The following is a 21,175-nucleotide window of genomic DNA, read 5'->3' on the forward strand; positions in this document are numbered from 1 at the left end:
CTACGGACACTTGAGTTACCAATCCACCTATCAACGTGTGTTTTTAGACCATGGAAGGAAACCCTCGCAGACACAGGGAGAAGGCACTACACTCCTCACAGACAGTCACCCGGAGGAAACCCACGCAGACACATGGAGAACAGACCTCACTGCTCACAGACAGTCACCTGGAGGAAACCCACGCAGGCACAGGGAGAACACACCACACTCCTCACAGACAGTCACCCAGAGCAAACCCACGTAGACACAGGGAGAACACACCACACTCCTCACAGTCACCCGGAGCGGGACTCGAACCCACTGGAGCTGTGATAGAGACACTATGTGCTGCTTTACTGTGCCGCCCTCAGAAAAGTACAGATACATGAAAAAAGTACAGCAACAAGTTACATTTACTTTGTTACTGTACACAGAAAATGTAAAAGAATAATTCATAAATTCACAAAATAAGAAGCATAACTGATGAAAAAAAGTCATGATATTTCAGTTTATTAAGAGACAGAACTATACAGAAACTGCAGAAGAGAAACAAGTTTATTATTTATATCTCGTAATGTTTGACTGGTTCTGGTTGTTTTTCTGGATCTCCTCCTCTCTCCAGATATAGGTCATTGTAGGGGAACTGCTTCAGGGCCTTAAAAACAACAAAAATACAATAAATGACATTAATATAGAAATAACACTATTACAGGGGAACTGGTGTAATGACACGTGAAAATAAACTAAAATATTAGGAATATTATCATTAAAAGTTTTAACAGCAGTAGCTCAGATGCATTCAGACAGGTGGGTGTAGGACAGGAGTCAGACAGGGGTAGGTGAGACAGGTGGGTGTAGGACAGGAGTCAGACAAGGGTAGGTCAGACAGGGGTAGGTGAGACAGGTGGGTGTAAGACAGGAGTCAGACAGGGGTAGGTGAGACAGGTGGGTGTAGGATAGGAGTAGGTGAGACAGGTGGGTGTAAGACAGGAGTCAGACAGGTGTAGGACAGACAGGTGGGTGTAGGACAGGAGTCAGACAGGTGTAGGTGAGACAGGTGGGTGTAGGACAGGAGTCAGACAGGGGTAGGTGAGACAGGTGGGTGTAGGACAGGAGTCAGACAGGGGTAGGTGAGACAGGTGGGTGTAGGACAGGAGTCAGACAGGGGTAGGTGAGACAGTTGGGTGTAGGACAGGAGTCAGACAGGGGTAGGTGAGACAGGTGGGTGTAGGACAGGAGTCAGATGGGTAGGTGAGACAGGTGGGTGTAGGACAGGAGTCAGACAGGGGTAGGTGAGACAGGTGGGTGTAGGACAGGAGTCAGACAGGGGTAGGTGAGACAGGTGGGTGTAGGACAGGAGTCAGACAGGGGTAGGTGAGACAGGTGGGTGTAGGACAGGAGTCAGACAGGGGTAGGTGAGACAGGTGGGTGTAGGACAGGAGTAGGTGAGACAGGTGGGTGTAGGACAGGAGTCAGACAGGTGTAGGTGTAGGACAGGAGTCAGACAGGTGTAGGACAGACAGGTGGGTGTAGGACAGGAGTCAGACAGGTGTAGGTGAGACAGGTGGGTGTAGGACAGGAGTCAGACAAGTGGGTTTAGGATAGGAGTCAGACAGGGGTAGGTGAGACAGGTGGGTGTAGGACAGGAGTCAGACAGGTGTAGGTGAGACAAGTGGGTTTAGGATAGGAGTCAGACGGGTGTAGGTGAGACAGGTGGGTTTAGGATAGGAGTCAGACAGGTGTAGGTGAGACAGGTGGGTGTAAGACAGGAGTAAGACAGGGAAAGGTAAGACAGGTGGGTGTAGGGCAGGAGTCAGACAGGCGAGTGTAGGACAGGAGTCAGACAGGTGTAGGTGAGACAGGTGGGTGGGAGACAGGAATGACGAGCTGATAGCCGCAAGAGTTTTGCTGGAGAATGTGTGGGAATATTTAAGGTGGAATGGAAATTTTAAAGAGAGTTTTCTCTGTAAAAGCTGCACAATTTAAGGTGAATGGGAAACGGGAAGCATATGAGTTAGAGTCTAACCACAGGCTGATAGGCAGGAAACACTTCCCCAAGTCCAAACATCAGTAGCATGAACCCCAAGAACCCAAGCAGTGTTTTAGACATTGTAGACCAGTCCACTGCACTCGGAGATGTGTCCACTCGGTTCCGGATATACATATCAAAATCCCAGTGGATCTACAGACACAGAGTCACTGTATTAAGAACACCTAATGTCTACATTCACTGTCTATTTTATCAGTTCCACTGACCACACAGGAGCACTTTTTAGCTCTACAATTACACTCTGTAGTCCACCTGCTGCTCTTCACACTTGATTTTGCCCTTTCCCCGTTCTTCAATGTTCAGGTGGTGGTGGTGGTGCTAGTGTGTGTTGTGCTGATACGAATGGATCAGACAACTGTGCTGTTGAAGTTTTTAAGCCCTATGTCCACTTACTGTGACACTCGTAACTCACTGGTACATCTTGTAGATGTAAAGTCAGAGGCACTAGTTCCTCTGTTGATTCACAGTGTGTGTTGGTTGTCCTCTAGTCCTTCATTAGTGGGTTAGGGCTAGGTTACTGTGGGGCATTGTCTTGTGGACGGAGTCCTGTGTCACTGATGAAGGACTAGAGGATGACCAACACACACTGTGCAACAACAGATGAGCTACATTCCTGAGCACTGAAAAACAGTCTGTAATGGTAGAGCTACAACGTGATCCTGCGTAGTCAGCGCAATCTAGCGACTATTCTATTATATTAATATTGTTTGTATGATGTTGGTTTCACCGGTTCCCCCCAGTTTCTCCTCAGGTCAGGGTGGTCCCAGCTGTACCAGGGGTCTCTCTCCATGTGAGATCGATTTGGCAGCATTGGGTAATCCCCACATCTATGAAACAAACAAACTCAGAATCACTTTATTGGCCACTGTGCTTGCAAAGAGAAATTTGTTCTCCAACAGTGTAGTGAAACACACATTTACACACAAGGCACCTACTAGTGAACACACTAGGGGAACAGTTGGGGGTTTAGGTGCCTTGCTCAAGGGCTGCTGGCTCTGGGGATCGAACCAGCAACTTTCCAGTTACACGCCAAGTTCCCTAACCACCAGGCCATAGCTGCCCCAATAAGAAGAAGCCAGGAAGTTACTCCTGGAAGTTCTCTGCCGCAGTGGCAGCTGTGTTTTATACATAAAGTAAGTTTTATAAATTTGGCATTTTTTTGGCATTTTTTCTATGGCTTTTTAATTGGTAATATCGATATGGGAATTATATTTTATTGGTCAAAATGAAAAAATCATATCATGATACAAATTTTGGCCATATCCTCCAGCTCTAGCATAAAATAATATATTCATCAATATTTTTAGCTATTTTCCAGAAGTAAAATGACAAAAGTCTTTTTAATTAAAAAGAGAATAAAGGATGTCTGACCCTCTGCCATCTTCGGGGTATGGCTGATAATCCTCGGGTAAAAGGTGGTACTTTTTCGCAGCAGCTACCCTTTCCTCTGGAGTCTGAGGGTATGGCCCAGGGAGAGCATCCTTACTCACTCCAGATGCTAAAATTCAACAAATAAACAAACATGCAAAATAAACACATATATATTACTCAATAACACATTATATACACATTAATAACTCGATTCAGTGTCATTAGTGTCACACACTAAGAATTTAAAGCACTTAACATGATGAGAAAATAATAAAAATAAACTGTGGAATGTCCTCAAGGCCTTGATTTCAGGAGTAAACAGCTGTAATTTGTGTGTATGAGTATTTCGGTGCTGTAACTATGTAGGAGTACACAGCTGTAGCTAGTGTGTGTCAATATGTTGGTGCTGTAACTGTATGTAGAAGTAAACATCTGTAGCTTGTCAGTATTCATTTTACAATAACAGTAATAAATCTGTTCTCATAAAGCTCAGTGTATGGCTTTTCTGTCTGAAATTAAATGCTCAAAATTTAAACAAGAACTTAATGACTTCAGGAAAATAAACATGCCTTTAATCAATATTAATTCCATGCACTTGTCCCATTAATCATTATCAGCAGCCCTTTTTAAGGTAGAACGTAAAAAACAGCTGTATGATGTTAGCGGCTCTAATGTGTTAAAGACTGTCATATCCTTCAGTTTTAAACACACCTCTGCTGTGAGAGATATTAAAGAACCGCTATTAACCCTGATATAAACTTTAGAAAGATGTAAAACTCTCTTACCCGCTCTGCAGCCGCTAAGTGCTTTACACAATCTCTTCACCTTCAGCAGAGCGCCCGACATCTTCACCTCCACACTGCGTCACTCCCCGCTACGGACAGCCGAGAGGGACACGCGCCTTTCAGTCATCATAATGTAAGTCAGCGCTATCGCCACAGGGCGGCGCCAGAATCAACTTTGTTCTCCTTCTCCCGGTCCCATTGCTCACAATTTCCATTAAAGTTCCTATTTTTATTAACATCAACATTGAATACTAATATTCTCTTTTTCTCAGTTCTCACAGTTTCTCTTGTAACTTTCACGAGGAATTTCACGAGGAACTGACCTCATGTGCAGGTGTTCCAAGAGTGTCTTTTTTTTTACATAGAGACTAAAAAATGGACGTGGTTATGCAAATTGCTTTCCAACATTCCTGTGTTTTAGTTTATACACCATCCGGCAGATTCCTTGTGATCTGTGGATGATCTGCGGCTTGTTTTCTGTACAGTTGTGTGCTCTGTTTCAAATGGAGAAAACAGGAGTAGATTCTGACCCATAACCTATAAGGGGCAGGGGCAACTAATTCAATGCCAGGTTTGGACTTGAAAACACAAGTTATACTCCTTCAGATGATCCTCAGATGTTAAACGTCTAATCAGCCCTAACAGATATGCTTTTTGCAGTACATCAACTCCCATACAGTCTCAAATGCAGCTCCGATGCTTCTTAATCATTGATACAGGTTTGCTGGGAAATGATTTGTATATCCACATCTTGCCCCAAACACAAAAGAGTATTCACCATCAGTGTGTTTACTATGACATTAGATATAATGCCTGTCTGGACGTTATTCAGACCAGCAGGGGGAGGGCTGATGGTGGAAGGCTGACCAACTTTGCTGAGCTCTCTGGTTTCAGAGGTCTGGCAGATGAGCCAGTCTACCACCAGTTTGCAACCCTTTGGGAATTCTGTATAGTAGAAATTTGTTATCTTCTTGAAAATTATTCCATAGGGACACTTTAGGTAAGGAAGCTATCTGCTGGATTGGAACTCCAGCTGAAACTGTCTGGGAGGTGATGCATGTAGAAGTGTACATCATGTCAATAAAATATCTACCTACCAGTGAAACGTTTATATTTGCTGTGTACCAAGCGTGATTTCTCCATTCCACCCTAAACAGGTGAATATGTGAGGCTTTTCAAACACAATTGTTACTCCTTAATTTGTTTAAAAAACACACACAACACAAGATACACACATGAATCTGCTTCAGTTTTTTAAAACAAACAATGGTATTTACACTTTTCAATCATGTTATTTACCTTCTTCACATAAAACACACAAAACATGGACCTGGCCCCTTTCAAATGTCACTATTCACTTTCTTTATATAAAACACACAACCTATGGCCTTAAATCCCTTTATTTTATACATAGTGGTTATACATATATATATATATATATATATATATATATATATATATTTTTTTTTTTTTTTTTCAGAAATTATCTGGCTCTGTTCAGTGGTGTTGCTGCTTGTAAACTGTCTCCACTTTTCAAACACAGGGCCAATATTTGCTCTCATTTTACTCCGTCTCTGGTCATGGAGATTTTTAGAAGGGCAGTGGGGATTTTTGGGTAAAATATAACATTAACTATGTTCACTTGGTCATTTCATGGCTGTGAGACACTGTGTTTGTAGAACTGCCAGCGGTGGGTTTGGACTGTATTGTGATTGGTGGGCGTGATCTGAGGCTGAAATTCCAGTAGAACTCTGCTCGGACTGGGCACTTCATAAAGAGAATATACTGCTCCAGCATTGCTTTATGTTTGCTGTATGTCCAGCAATGCTAGTCCCAGCTAGCAAAATTGTATCGGCCCACACTCGGGCCGAATCACGCACGCCGGAACAAAAACACTCGGCCCGATGCCGGCACGCGGAGTCGGCATTGTCTCGGCCGTGATGTACGGCCGTAGAGTAACTCTCGGCGCAGACTCGGCCGAGTGTTGTGGCTGAGGCGCGGCTCAAATGACTCGGCCCTAGTCGGGCAAGCCATAACTAAATCGCGATAACAGGACGACAGCTGAGTTTGAGCCAGAAGCACGCCATTAGTGCCAGACTCGGCCCAAATCTGGCTCATTTTCGGTTGCAATAGTTTATTTCACACACACACACACACACACACACACAGGAAAAAAGGTACATTATTGGTCACTAAAGGTACAAGTGTTTAAATGTCCAGTTTTGTTCCTTAAAGGTACATTGCGTTCTCTCCTCCGGAGGGAGACATACATGTTTGTAGTATTTCATTATAGAAGTGTCATATAACAAAAAACATAATAAAAGTCCTGGAGATGAAACAGGGTGTATGAAATCAACACATTTTAAAATCTACAATTATAATATAATCATGTTCCCTAATTAAATGTACAAATATGTACAATTGAGGGTACCACCACAATGACAACATATCTGACAATGTAATATTAGTAAGTGTGCTTTTCATACAACCTTGAAACAGTTTAAACATACAGCAATTGCAATGTATACAAACAGTACATAAAATCAATAAATAGAAAATACATTTGCATTTGGCATTGAAATTTGAAATTGGCAGTGTCATGATTTCCTAAATCCAATTAACATTCAAAAACTGTTTTTCAAAAAAACAATTGGTTTTACACCCTAAGAACTGCCATTTAAATTCAGACTTTTCTTTAAAAATATAATATGCTAAGGCCATATAACAAATCGCTTAAAGTTCTCCAGTAGGTTTGGAAAAGTAAAAAAAAAAAGGCAGAAAGGTACTTTAGAACAGTTTGAGTTTCCTCAAATGTGTGGAAGTACACATTTGACACTTATTCATGGCACACATCAGTTTGATCAACAGTTTGCAAGACTCTGCTGTGTTGTCACACTTTGTCAATACCTCACTGCCCTCAACAATGATGGAAATATCAGCTGTATCCTCATCTCTGGCAGCCTGGACAACAGGGATCTTCAGGACGTGCAGTGAAGTGAAAGAACGCTCAAGTGTAGTCACCTCAGTTGTACTCCTTGTTGAATTCCAGCTCTATAATTAAACATATAGAGATTATGTACATGTTCTGTTCTCTTCAATATATTTTCTATAAAAATATTTAATGAAAAACTGTGAACTGCTTATGCATGCAGATTCATTAACTACAGAACTTCAAATGTAAATGATTATCAGGATATAGTACAAACGATTATGCTACAACCAATACTAATGATCTCATCTAAACTTGAATTATCCTCCTATCTGCTTTTCTCCCTGCCCACCTGCATTTTTCACTGCCCCTCTAGTCTTCTTACTGCAGTCCATCTTTACGTAATTACATAAAGAAAATGAATTAGTTCATGTTCATAGTTAATTTTGAAAAAATTAACTTCACAGCTCCAAAAATAAACTACTTCACATGCTTTTGTTTATTTTTTTTCTCTCAGTAAATAGGCTTCTATCATTTTCAATATAACCTCCTTCAACCCATTAATCACTAGCCTAAAATCACTGCTGCTCCCTAACAAAGGATTAGTGTATGAGGAATTATATATTTAAAACATTACATTACACAAAAAAACAGCACTGAGATTGAGAATGTATTTTAACCCACTTAGCCAGTACCTTAATGTGTTTAAGCAGTTATATTTCTTTTTGTATTTCTTATACTGAGGTATGCGGTTCCGTGTGACACAAAAACCCACAAAAATGCTCACATCGTTTTGTAAAATACGCCATCAAAATACATAATTACTCAAATTAAAATATAACTCATGTATGAGCGATTGTCATGTCATTTAAATATTTTCTGTCAGAGGAAAAAAAAGAGCTAGCTAGACTTAAACAGGTTATCGCTAGCTATAGTTTGTCATTTGGAAAAAAAAGTTCAATATTATGTATGTAACGTATAGCAGTTTATAGAATAACGTACGTAACATTAACGATGTTAACTACTATTGGGCGATACCAAAATACATATGTATACGAAAATATAAGGTTAAATTGAAATACTTACGGGATGAAGCTGCTCCCTGAGGGCGGTGGGAGCTGCTCGCGCGCCGCGGTCACAGAAAAGAGCGCGAATCTTCATCGTCTTCTTCTTCTGTGTTTTTACAGCGGTTCGCTTCTGCCACCTTCAGTTTTCTCATTCAGAGTTCATTCATTTTAAAGCTGTCGTCTTCAAAAACTTAAATAACAATTTCCTCCCTTCAGCACCGCACTGTCTCCTTATTAACCCTATTTATCATAATCATTTCTGTCGTCCGTGTCCCAGTCATTACATCATTATATTAAAATACAGAGCTTACCTATAACTGTATGGCATTTAACAAGTTAAAATAACGATTCTATTTATTTAACATTTATTACATCATTTTCCAGACAGTTACCAGTATTTTCTTTTATTTTTAAATGTGGGCCACATACGATTAATACGCAGTATTTAATAAAATGCTCTGATCAGTGTAGTGTGCTAACTGCAATGACAATCGCCTCGCCAGCCGACAGTGCCAACGTGCAGCCGGACTTGGGCCATATATAGGGTGCCGCATTCACGCCGAGACGGCAGCCAGTCGACAGTGCCAACGTGCAGCCGGAATAGGGCCACATGCAGGGTGCCGCATTCACGCCGAGCCTCATCTAGCCGATAGTGCCAACGTGCAGCCAGAATTGGGCCAGACGCGGCGTGCCGCATTCACGCCGAGACGGCAGCCAGCCGACAGTGCCGAGTCTGAGCCAGAATCGGCCCAGATCTACCTTGCTAGCTGGGGTGTTTCCTTAATCCATGACCAGACACCCTGCACATTTTATGTCCAAGTACCGTAAATATTTTACAGATTGCTCCTTTAACACAATTACACTCTTTTATTTAATTATCTGTCAAAAATAGAATTTTCTCATTTTAATTAGTTAAAAGTTGTGTTTAAATCTACAGAAGTGAAACCTGTGTCCATCCTTCCCCTTTGAGAACAACTCAGCACTGTGTGAGAAATAATGTGGAGCTGGAGAGAAGAAACTCACAATGAGAAAAGAAAATAACTGAACATTGGAGCAGCTGCAGATGTGTCAGGGAAAAAAAGAGAAAAAAACAGGATGTATGAAAATAATACAATGGAGAGAGAGAGAGAGAGAGAGAGAGAAAGGCGGGGGTGTTTGTGTGTGCGTGCGTGCGCGCGTTCCCGCTGCAGTGAATTCAAGTGCAGTACCTCATTCTGCCAATAGATAGAGGCAAAGTCAAAGTTTTAAACACCATTATTTCCGCAACAATATGATAAATTAGTTGCTCATTAAAAATACTTGCGGATATGTTCCATCCAGATTACATTGCTGCAGTTCACTGCATGAGCGGTGGATAGTGGTGGACAGTGGTGGACAGTGTTCTGGTGGACAATGGTGATTCTCTGTGTCTGGAGATTTATTTTGTATTAATTATGAAAAACAAACTCTTCGTTATTGCCATGCCTTTAATTACAGTGTTTACTATATGTAGTGTGTTTACTATATATGTGTTCTCCCCGTGTCCGCGTGGGTTTCCTCCGGGTGCTCCGGTTTCCTCCCACAGTCCAAAAACACACGTTAGTAGGTGGACTGGCGACTCAAAAGTGTCCGTAGGTGTGAGTGAATGTGTGTTTGTGTGTCTGTGTTGCCCTGTGAAAGACTGGCGTCCCCTCCAGGGTGTAATCCCGCCTTGCGCCCAATGATTCCAGGTAGGCTCTGGACCCACTGCGACCCTGAATTGGATAAGCGGTTACAGATAATGAATGAAGAATGAATGAATGAGTTCCATCCATCCGGGTCTCGCTGGAGCTGGCCGTTGATTGGCTGGCTGCAGCGGCGCTGCTGACTGGTCGACCCGGATCAGATGGTGTGGCGTGTGAACTCAGCCTGGAGGTCATGTCCCGCAGTAACCTGGCGACGTGATGTCACCGAGGAGATTAAAAGTAGAGTTTAAAAGTAAATGAAGCGTTATAAATAAATCTGTGTTAAAACAGGATCCTTAACGGGGTTTAGATTTGATCAAGAACTGTAAACAAACACAGAACAATTTGTACTATGTTAAGGTTCTTCCCTGGAGCAGAACCTGGAACATTTACAGTTCTCGTTTTGTCCAAACACTGCATAAAGTTCACACAGACATACAAACACAACTTAGATCCTTTTTAACATTTTAAACATTTTAAACATTTTATTCAAAATTATACAATGATATATAAAAACTATGCTGTCACTGTGTTCTCCAGACTGTGGTTAATGAGGGGAGAGTGTGGAAGGTTCTGGACAGAAAACAGGGTCCTGATGAAACCAGCACAATGTCCCAGATTAAGGTGATTCTCATCTGCAGAGACGATGTGTAATCTGCAAATGTGTGGGCCATGTTGTAACTTAAATAAAAAATATTATTGGAGAAAGGAACACAGTGAGCCTTGCTGCTAAATATGTGGCAACCTGTCAACGCCTGAGGAGCAGTGAGTAACGCCCTATTGAGGCACTGATTTAACTGGAGGAAGTGAAGTCCCCTGAGCTCCAGTGGAAAAGTCAGAGTTGCTGTGCAGCAGGTTATCAGCATCTACCCAGGGTTTACAACATGATCAAACAGTGTTGCTCCAACATGCTCTGACACACTCAGTTTTCATCATCTTGTCCACGTCCTCCTGCAGGTCCCTCTTTATCTCCTTCTTTCTCTTCCTCCACAGGCTCCTACTCATCTTCACTCTCCATCTTTCTCGTGTGTGTTTGTGAATGAATGCCAGTGACATAGTGCATAAAGCTATCAATACTCAATGTGATACTGTGTCTGTGTCAGTGGGAAGATCCTCCAAGGTCAAACACATACACACACCCACATACACACACACACACACACAGGGTAAATTTAAGACACACCTCAGGTTACCTGAAGTCACAGCAAGTGATGCCAGATCACTTTTGTTCATTCACACAGATACTGTGGATACAGAGTGGTGATTTGGTACAGTAGGCCTATATTTGTTATATTATTTATTGTAATTTCTGCCTTATGAATAAAAACACATCTGCTGAGTTGACTCAAAAAATTGTCTTTGTGACACAGAGGAATTTATTCCTAGATTGATCTTAAACAGCGTTTCAGTCCAGTGTCCTTCAGAGTCTCTGTAAACAACACAAACATCCCACTGTGGTTAAGTCGATCCCTCGGCTCCCATCGGACTCTTACATCTTTAAAATCAAATCCAAATAAAATCTCTCTCTGTCTGAACCTGTTACACTCCTCTATCTAAAACACATTCAGCAGTTATGTTTTTCTAATGATAGCCTGAGTATGATTCTGTTCGGAGACACTGTTAAAGTAAATATCCAAGCACAGCACACAAACGCAGTGCTAAACACTTCTTTATTCCTAAACCCTCCTCCGCAGAAAGGTTCTCCAGACTGTGGTTAATGAGCGGAGAGTGTGCAAGGTTCTGGATGGAAAACAGGATCCTGATGAAACCAGAACAGCTCAGTGAAAAGATTCACTGTCCCAGATTAAGGTGCGTTCTCATCCCCCCTTCACCAGTGAACATCCAGGTAACAGATATTGAGAGGGTGACCTCTTATAAGTAAACCTGGGTGTTTACCTGAACAGTAAACTGGACTGGACATGTATTTGGATGACACACATATATAATGTGCAATACTTAATATTTAATACAAGACTGTGACCTTCTACAATATAATGTGTAATATAATATTTCAATCTATGTACTAATGTGCAATATCTTGTGCAATATTCCCATTTACAATAGCCATGTTCATTAGTATTAAATATTCTTCAGATATTTTGATATTTATATTTTTTTGTATTCCATTATTTATGTTCATAGTAATGACTATGATTTTCTTTGTTACCTTTCTTTTTTTACTGATTACTTTACTGCCCCTTTGCTGCTGTAACACTGTGAATTTCCCCACTGTGGGACTAATAAAGGATTATCATGTATTATCTTATCTTATCCTATCTTATCTGCAGAGCCTATGTGTAATCTTCAAATGTGTGGGCCATGTTGTAATTTAAATATAAAAATATTCTTGGGCAAGGGAACGTCATTCGTTTTTACTTAGAAGTATTCTTTTTAACTTTTTTAGTTTCATTTGTTGTTGGACTGTTATAACTTTGCCTTGTTGATTACATTAAGTAAAGTGTGTCTTTCACAGTTTAGTGAGACACAATTTTCTGAATTGTTCACGAGCTTTGGCAAAATCAGTCATGCCAATAAAGCTACTCTGAATTTTAAGGACCCAAGTTGTTATGTTGGAGTATATAATGGAATGTATACTGAAGAATATGCTGGATATACTGGTGATATAAGATATAATCCGATTAAGTATGCCAGTGCTTCTGAGCTGACTTGGTTCTATATATTCACTGCCTTCAGTAAAGAACCAGTGAAGAATCATTTTTCTAAAGTGACCTTGGTTTTGTGAAAGGTGCTATATATGTGTAACTTATTATTATTATTATTATTATTATTATTATTAATTTCTAAGATAACACAAGGCACTGCGGGGCTGTAAATAATGCTTTCAAGACCCTGTTTTGACTGGGGGCAGTGAGTAACACCCTGTCGAGGCATTGTTTTAACTGAGGGCAGTGAGTAACGCCCTATCGAGGCACTGTTTTAACTGGGGGCAGTGAGTAACGCCCAACTGAGGCACTATTTTGACTGGGGGCAATGAGTAACACCTTATCAAGGCACTGATTTGTCTGGGGGCAGTGAGTAACACCCTATTGGGGCTCTGATTTGACTGGGGCTGTGAGTAACACCCTATCAAGGCACTGTTTTGACTGGGGGCAGTGAGTAACACCCTGTCAAGGCATTGTTTTAAATGGGGGCAGTGAGTAACGCCCTATCGGGCAGTTTTGACTGGGGGCAGTGAGTAACACACTGTCAAATCATTGTTTTAACTGGGGGCAGTAACAGTATCGAGGCACTGATTTGTCTGGGGGCGTTGAAGTCCCGTGAGCTCCAGTGGAAAAGTCAGCAGTTTATCAGCATCTACCCAGGGTTTACAACATGATCAAACAGTGTTGCTCCAACATGCTCTGACACACTTGGTTTTCATCATCTTGTCCACGTCCTCCTGCAGGTCCATGTTGCCCTTTTTATCTCTTTCTTCCACAGGCTCCTCCTCATCTTCACTCTTTTTTGCAAGTTTCCTGCTGTGAAAGCCAGATGAAACACATCTGGAACAATTGTAGTTTGAACTACAGTGGTTTAAACCAACATGGTTCAAACTACTGTGGCGCTAACAAAGTATGACATATTTGGGAAATTGTCGGACTTCAGATGTTGGTTAGTTTAACGTATCGTACCACGTTAGTTCAATGCTAGGCTCCGTCGTTGCTTATGAAGATCAGAGCTGTGAACAGGACAAGTCCTAAATCCATTATGTTTCATAGGTCTGTGATTCCATCAAATGAATTTTTTCTGAATTGCCTTAAATTCATTCACTATTCAAATACATTTGGTACAGCCCTTCAGCAACTCACAAAAGAGAAAGAACACAGCTATAAACAAAACACAGTTGCCTTTTCATGTTTTTTTTTCTGAAGCAATATTTTGATATTGTAGCTTCATATTTCCACTTATTTATCACTTCTCAAAATGAGAAGTTTAGATTTAATATAAATATGCCATTAATGCTTTAAACATGACTCTGAAAATGTGTGTTTTGTCAGTTGTGGTCGTTTGAGTGGAAGGGAAGAGGATACAGGGTGGTGATTTGAATCAAAACAACTGCAGAGTTGATTCAAAGGTTTGTTTAAAAAAAAAAAATATTCAGCAATATTTTTATGAAACAGGAATTTATTCATAGTTCAATCTTAAACAAGGTTTCAGTCCAGTGTCCTTCAGAGTCTCTGTAAACAAACTTAACTGTGGTTAAGTCGACCCCTCAGCTCCCGTCTGACTCTTACATCTTAAAAACATCAAATAATACCAGCCTCTAAGAATGATTTATCTCATAGTAAAACACAGAAATTACTATATAATAATTTTGTATCAAAAACAAAGTTTATAAACCGAGAAATCCTCAGGGGGATTGTTACGACGCAGGATTTAAATATACATTTTAAACACCAAGCTGAGGCTTATCCAACAGGGATGTTCCTCAGGTCTTTGCTTTCTGGCTAACCGAAACAGCCCTTGTAAAACTGATTTTGGCACATTTCATGTTTGTGTTCCTCTGGGTTGTCTCCTGATCTTTTAATGATTTTAATGTTCAGAATTTCAAAACATGAGTGACATTTTTGAAGAGGAATTCCACTAATTTTCCAAACTCCCAGTATTCCCAGGTTCAGCTGGAGACAAGCTCAAGAAGAGCTTTGGTTTGGTGTTTCTATTTAACTCTTGCACAGGTCCAACACTGATCTACAGTCAGTCCTAATTCAAGCTGCAGCTGTGTTTGCTGTGGGCTTTATTCTTAATTGTTGAGTTTTTTTTTTGAGATTTTAAAACTACAAACTCCACATTCGACACAGGATACTTCAAACAAATGCATTGTTTTAAATAATGATTTACAAAATCTTCCCTTTATTGTGAATTGACTACACCTGAAATGTAGCTGCAATTTATTTTTATACGTTGTTTTTTTTAACGTATATTATTTTCCCGGAGTTTGCTTGTGGTGCCGTTATTTGCTTTTTTTCCACCTCCAATTTCTTGAGGAAACAGCTGCACCTCCACACCACCGGGGGCACTAGAGTCACAACTTCGTGACAGCACACCATTGCAGTGCAGACCTGAGAAACAAATTAAACTTTACACACTGTACTGTGCCACATTTAAAAGAAATCTATTTGAGCAGTAAGAGTTTATTTAATAAAAAAAAAAAACCTATTAGGATAAACCCAACCCCATGGGCCCAGTGAGTGTGATTATACGTGGGTTGGTGTTTACCTGTGTGAGCTGGGTGTGTTTACAGGATGTCAGTGTTTATCCTCGGTGCGAGCCGTCCCCCGTCCTCTGCACTCGAGATCGGACGACGTCTCTGGCGGCTCGTTTGCAGTCAGAGGCCAGGTGGAGGGCACACATCAGGTCGATGAAGCAGGTTGTGAGGTTCAGCCTCCAGCCGAACTCGCTCGTGGAGTAATCAAATGGGAAGGTGTGGTGGTAGTTATGGAACCCCTCACCTGCAAATAAGTCTGAGAGTTGAGTGAAATGACATAACAATGAATTTTCAGCAAGCTAAAATAGTCACGTGTTGGAACCTGTTCCCTTAACCTGAAACCCATGTATTTGAAATATTTTAAAAAGGGGTTTTGTTTTATTAAATAGGATGACAGTCATTCATGGTGGAAGGCCTTTTCGACCTGACATTACCTATAGCGCTGAAGGTGACGAATCTGTTCTCCCGGGGGTTAATGTTGACATCATACGGTCGATTTCCCCACATGTGGGCGGCACTGTTCACCAGCCAGGTAGCGTTCAGCACCAGTGCATACCGGAGGAGTGTAGGAATAAAGTAACTGACCCACAAAGACTCCCCCCACAGCCACCAGGGAACCAGCATCGGAACCAAAAAACACATCAGAACCACTGAGAGCTTGTAGAACCTGAGAGAGAGAGAGAGAGAGAGAGAGAGAGAGAGAGAGAGAGATCTCACTGATTCCTGCAGAAGTGCCTGGGGCCAAGGAAAGAAACACCCACTTTCACAGATAAGGTACATGTCCAAATGTGTTCCATTTACACTTGTGTTAAATGTGATTAAGTCTTTTGTATTCACATAAAATGATCAGAATGACCGGATCCTGATCTGATTCCTGTGCCTCCTGGGCTGATTACTTTTTTTGATTTCTTTTAAAATGGATGTGGATCCTATTGACCATAACTGAGTGGAGAGGATCTTCTGTGTTTGAAAGACAGAGTAAAGCTAATATCATCCACATGCTCCAACGTCTCCAGAGGCATATCCTTGAAGGAAAATCACATTCCAGAAAATCAACCAAACACCTGCCGCATGTCGGTTCTGCCTCCAACACACTCCAGGACAAGGATCAGAGCTGGAATCTGATGTTGGAGTCAACCAGACACAGAAGGCCATGGAATCAGAACCGAATGTCTGTGGCAGGGAGAAGCCTTAGTTTGCGGCCTCCTCCCGGCGTCGCTATGGATACAACTCTGTCTGACCACACCCCTCCTATCTGGACACTCGCCGTGTGAATCCAGCCAAGACAAAGGTCACAGGCATTCATTCAAACTGAAAATATGCTAAAGCAAGGAGTCTCAGCAGATTAGCAACACACTCTCTCACCTCCTCTGGATCATCACCACTCTGTCAGATTTCAGATCTGTGAGCTCTAGTCTCTTCCCCTTCTCAATGACGTCTGGATGTTTTCGGACGAGGAGCCAGCCGATGTGTGCGAAGAAAAAGCCCCTCCCTGCGTTGTGGGGGTCTGCATCCGTCTCTGAATATTTATGATGAACCCGGTGATCTCGAGACCATTCATAAATATCATTCTGGACCAGAGAGGAGGACATGATTAAAGACCATGAGGATAAATATAACGATGCGTCCCACTAGAATCAATGTGTTACATGTGGAATTTTGTCCAAAAATACTTCAGGGGGTCAAACAAAATACAACAGAGGGTGTTCTCACCCTGTGCCCAGTAATTCAGCGTGGATGAATGAAGTTGTGTTTGTTTACAGCAGTGTATAACCTGTATCATTTGATCCATTCACATCTCATCTATGGTTAATAAACAGACAACAGCCATTTATTCTAAACATAAGATACAGTGAGCATCACACAATCTGTCAGAGATTAAATTGGGTTCGATGCAAGTGTGATACTTGATCACTCAAATTGTACACACTCACTTGGCGTGCAGGATTAAAAGGCCTCTCCACTAGAGGGCAGTGTCGTGAACTTATCCAGTGAATTTCTGAGAACCTGCACTCCGAGCACTTTAGACCAACACTGGAAGTTTGAGGGAAGCATCTAGTGAACACGTGTGCCATGACTCTAAGGGCTTCTTACAGACAGCAGAGGTCTTTTTGTTATGTTTCTTTTTTTTTGTGGCTGGTTCGAAGGAAGTTTTTTTTTTTACCTGGAAGGCCATGGAGTTGGCAAAAGCAAGGAAGAGTCGAAGCGGCAGAGAAGCTTTATATGATCGATGACTCCACAGTCTGTGAGCTCCAGCTGTTACTCCCAGAGCACTCACCACAAAACACAGCACAGCTGGAGGAACACAGAACATTTATAAACCATAACAGAAAATATTTTGTGGACCCCCCTCTGCACTGAGTGTGTTCAGCTGCTTTAAGACGCATCCTGAGGCAGAGAGATTAACTGCTGCAGAAACTCAGGAAATTAAAAGGAGACCAAGGTCACTGCACACATCAACCATCTCTGACCTGTAGCAGAGAAGTGTTTTACTTTGATTCTTCCCTCTAGATATTAATTAAATCAGTATTTCAAGAAAGTGAACAAGTGAACAACTAAACACTAAGTTTCAAAATATTTTTTTATATGTTTTTTATAGGTTTTATTCCAAAAGCAGCCTGACTTCTGAGGTTAATCTCTGGATCCTGAGAGGACTCTGCAGTCAGTTTGGACTGGTGCATAAACACTAAAACATGAACACTGCACCCCAGTGTATATTGTGTACATACCCCACAGCAGTGTGAGAGAACAAGCTGACGGGATGAGGAATATTCCATATAAAGCTCCTAAATGGAGAAGACTCATCAACACCACATTCCTCCACACGATGATCATCGGAGGCTTAGGTCCATCTTTTTCCCGATACGATTCATCAAAAATATCGTCCAGAGGAGTGGGCTCAGAATACGTATCAGCCATCTTCCTGTTCCCCATATTCCACACCTGTCAACACAACATACCTTTACAGAAGAGCTTTTTCTAAAGAAAACACTGGGTGGATGCTATGGTGTCCCAGGTGGTTGCTAGGCTGCTTGTGTGTGTGCACGCATGTATGTTTTCTCTATAAAGTTGCTAGCTCCAATTTAAACTGTGTAACAGTGACATCCAGGGTGCCACTAGTTCAGTAGTCTTTAAAGTTAAGGTGGAATGGTCATTGTGTTTAAATAAATAATTCCTATTCTGACCACCACAGCTTTAATCAAATCAAATTTATTTATAATTAAGCTTTAAGCTGATTGTATGTAGCTGGATATCTTACAAAATTTTCTGTTACACTTTACTGAATTACCAAATATTCCGTTCCAATTTACATGATGCACGTGCTGTTACTGGCGCATCGGGCATAGTTTAAGGTGTACCGGTGAACTCAAACCAGGAACACATTCACCCTCCAGAACCAGAATGTAACAGCTGTACAGTTTAAGGTGGAGCGAAAACTGCAGGTATCCAACTTCAGCAGAAACGTGCAAAAAATCGAGGGAAAATCAGAGCTGTGAGGGTTTTACCTTGACCCGGGGCGAGGTGGGGTTGTTTGCTGAGCGCGTGGTGGAGATGGTAGTTGGAGATGATTTAAACGAAGATATCCTCGCGCTGCGCCAGGCTCTACTCTTTCCCGCGGAGTAATGTGCTGCGATGATATTTATTGCTCCGCGTCCTCCGCTCTGATAGGCTGCCGGGTTGATGCCACCACAACGGCGCGATCTGATTGGCTGAGGCTTATCTGCTGTTCCCCGGCCCTTCTCTTACTTCACCATCATCATCATAATCATCATCCAGCGGGGCCGCACCTTTGGACCAACAACACACAACGTAACACAACACATACACCAACACACAACAACTCACAGCACACAACACATACATTAACACACAACAACTCACGGCACACAACACACCCAACAACTCACAACACACACACTAACAAATAACAACTCACAGCACACAACACACATACACACAACAACTTTATTTGTAATAAAAATTACAAATTTTTTATTATATTTTATTATATTTGTTATAAAAAATAAAACAAAACAAATTTATTTGTATAGTGCTTTTTACAATGATGTTGTCACAAAGCAACTTAACAGAATTCCGGTAAGACAACACATACACACACACTACCGCACAATTCACAGCACAAAATACACACACTAACACAACACACACACTAACACAACATACAGCACACAACACACACATACTAACACACAACAATTTACAGCACACACATACATAAACACACAGCACACACACTAACACAACCCACAATAACATACAACACACACACTAACACAACCCACACTAAGACACAACAATTTACATCACACAACACACTGGGGTTGCAAAATTCTGGGAATTTTCAAAGTTGGGAAATTTACCATGGGAATTAGCGGGAATTAACGGGTAATTATGGGAATTAATGGGAATTAAATGGGAATATTCAAAGTTAAAGGTGAGAAACTCACATATAGTTGGTAAAAAATATACTGAAGCATAATCTTGGCTAAAATAACTAGATGTGATTCCAGAGCACTTGAATAGCAAAGCTCCACAATCCCAGGCTCATTACACACTGAAGGGCTACTGAGACCACCATGCTGCACTGTTCATTCCTCCATCACAGGTACAGCATATGTTGAGATGATTTCTAGAAACCTCACACTAACCTACTGAAAGCACTCATTTGGACCAAAGCACTACCTAAAGTCAGGTAAGGTTTGATGAGGTCCAAGTTTTATTGGCAGTAATAGCATTGAAATATTTAAGCAACTGTTAAATTAATGTGTAATCTCACATTTGCTAAATCAGAAAAGCTCAATGAGCAATTACATTTAAGAGAGTAGTTTACTAAGTCTAGCAGGCTAGCAAGAGATTAGCTTACCAAGTCTAGCAAGCTAGCAAGAGGTTAGCATGCCAAGGCCAGCAAGAGGTTAAATTACCAAGGCTAGCTACCTATATTTTTGCCTCAAAGGGTTGTTGGTCTGTAACCAGTAATTATTCATTCATTCAATATCTGTAACTGCTTAGGTGGCGGTGCGTCCGGCGCCTACCTGGAATCACTGGACACAAGACAGGAACACACCCTGGAGGGGGCTCCTCACAGACAGTCACCCGGAGGAAACCCACGCAGACACGGGGAGAACACACCACACTCCTCACAGACAGTCACCCAGAGCAGGACTCGAACCCACAACCTCCAGGACCCTGAAGCTGTGACAGAGACACTACCTGCTGCACCACCTGCTCACAGCACACAACATACACAAACACACAACAAGTCACAGCACACAACACACACACAAACATACAACGACTCACAGCACACAACATACAAACGAACACACAACTCACAGCACACAACACACACACAAACACACAACAACTCACAGCACACACACTAACACACAAAAACTCACAACACACACTAACACAACTCACTAACACACAACACACAGTGTTACTAGTACGGTGTTAGTGTTTTTGTTAATACAGTGTTAGTGTTTTTGTTAGTACAGTGTCAGTGTTGTTATTAGTACAGTGTCAGCGTTTTTGTTATAAGTACAGTCTTAGTGTTGTTGTTAGTTGAGTGTTAGTGTTGATATTAGTACAGTGTTGTGGTTACTACAGTGTCAGTGTTGTTGTTGTTGTTGGTATTAATACAGTGTCAGTGTTGTTGTTGTTGTTGTTAGTACAGTGTCACCTTGGTTGTTGTTGTTAGTACAGTTTCACTGTGGTGGTGGTGGTTGTTGTTAGTACAGTGTCACTGTGGTTGTTGTTGTACATTTTCACTGTGGTTGTTGTTGTTAGAACAGTGTCACTGTGGTGGTGGTTGTTGTTGTTAGTACATTTTCACCATGGTTGTTGTTGTTGTTAGTACAGTGTAACTGTGGTTGTTGTTGATAGTACAGTGTCCCTGTGGTTGTTGCTGTTGTTAATACAGTGTCTCTGTGGTGGTTGTTGTTGTTAGTACATGTTCACTGTGGTTGTTGTTGTTAGTACAGTGTCGCTGTGGTTGTTGTTGTTGTTAGTACAGTGTCACTGTGGTTGTTGTTGTTGTTGTTAGTACAGTGTCACTGTGGTG

The 21,175-nt window shown here is 41.5% G+C and overlaps 2 protein-coding genes across 3 annotated transcripts; both read right to left on the minus strand.

Annotated features, from left to right (window-relative positions):
- Positions 1–477: 477 nt before the first annotated feature.
- On the minus strand, positions 478–4,307 carry ndufb8 (NADH:ubiquinone oxidoreductase subunit B8). Its single transcript, XM_066665338.1, has 5 exons — positions 4,186–4,307; positions 3,401–3,527; positions 2,757–2,856; positions 2,006–2,161; positions 478–634 (listed from the first exon to the last, which is right to left on the minus strand). Exons 1-5 carry the CDS (start codon positions 4,244–4,246, stop codon positions 542–544), a joined length of 537 nt encoding a protein of 178 aa, XP_066521435.1. The 5' UTR covers positions 4,247–4,307; the 3' UTR covers positions 478–541.
- Positions 4,308–14,066: 9,759 nt separating this feature from the next.
- Positions 14,067–18,728, minus strand: scd (stearoyl-CoA desaturase (delta-9-desaturase)). Of its 2 annotated transcripts, none has more exons than XM_066663860.1 (7): positions 18,597–18,728; positions 17,820–18,033; positions 17,255–17,385; positions 16,456–16,661; positions 15,525–15,757; positions 15,102–15,346; positions 14,067–14,944 (listed from the first exon to the last, which is right to left on the minus strand). In XM_066663860.1, the coding sequence occupies exons 2-6, from the start codon at positions 18,022–18,024 to the stop codon at positions 15,138–15,140; spliced, it is 984 nt and encodes a 327-aa protein (XP_066519957.1). In that variant the 5' UTR covers positions 18,025–18,033; positions 18,597–18,728; the 3' UTR covers positions 14,067–14,944; positions 15,102–15,137. The 2 variants fall into 2 exon arrangements, with proteins under 2 accessions (XP_066519957.1, XP_066519958.1); XM_066663861.1 differs by having other exon boundaries at positions 14,069–14,944; positions 15,102–15,334.
- Between the last annotated feature and the right edge of the window lie 2,447 nt (positions 18,729–21,175).

The sequence above is a fragment of the Hoplias malabaricus genome, chromosome 3, assembly GCF_029633855.1.
Source record: "Hoplias malabaricus isolate fHopMal1 chromosome 3, fHopMal1.hap1, whole genome shotgun sequence".
Lineage (NCBI taxonomy): Eukaryota > Metazoa > Chordata > Actinopteri > Characiformes > Erythrinidae > Hoplias > Hoplias malabaricus.

Coding starts and splice junctions, on each gene's coding strand:
- ndufb8 (XM_066665338.1), bottom strand. CDS start 4,246: ATGTCGGGCGCTCTGCTGAAGGTGAAGAGATTGTGTAAAGCACTTAGC. Junction 3,528..4,185: donor ACTTAGCGGCTGCAGAGCGG/GTAAGAGAGTTT, acceptor GTTGAATTTTAG/CATCTGGAGTGAGTAAGGAT. Junction 2,857..3,400: donor TACCCCGAAGATGGCAGAGG/GTCAGACATCCT, acceptor TTTGTTTCATAG/ATGTGGGGATTACCCAATGC.
- scd (XM_066663860.1), bottom strand. CDS start 18,024: ATGGGGAACAGGAAGATGGCTGATACGTATTCTGAGCCCACTCCTCTG. Junction 16,662..17,254: donor CCAACTCCATGGCCTTCCAG/GTAAAAAAAAAA, acceptor TCTCTGGTCCAG/AATGATATTTATGAATGGTC. Junction 15,347..15,524: donor CGTCACCTTCAGCGCTATAG/GTAATGTCAGGT, acceptor CTCAACTCTCAG/ACTTATTTGCAGGTGAGGGG.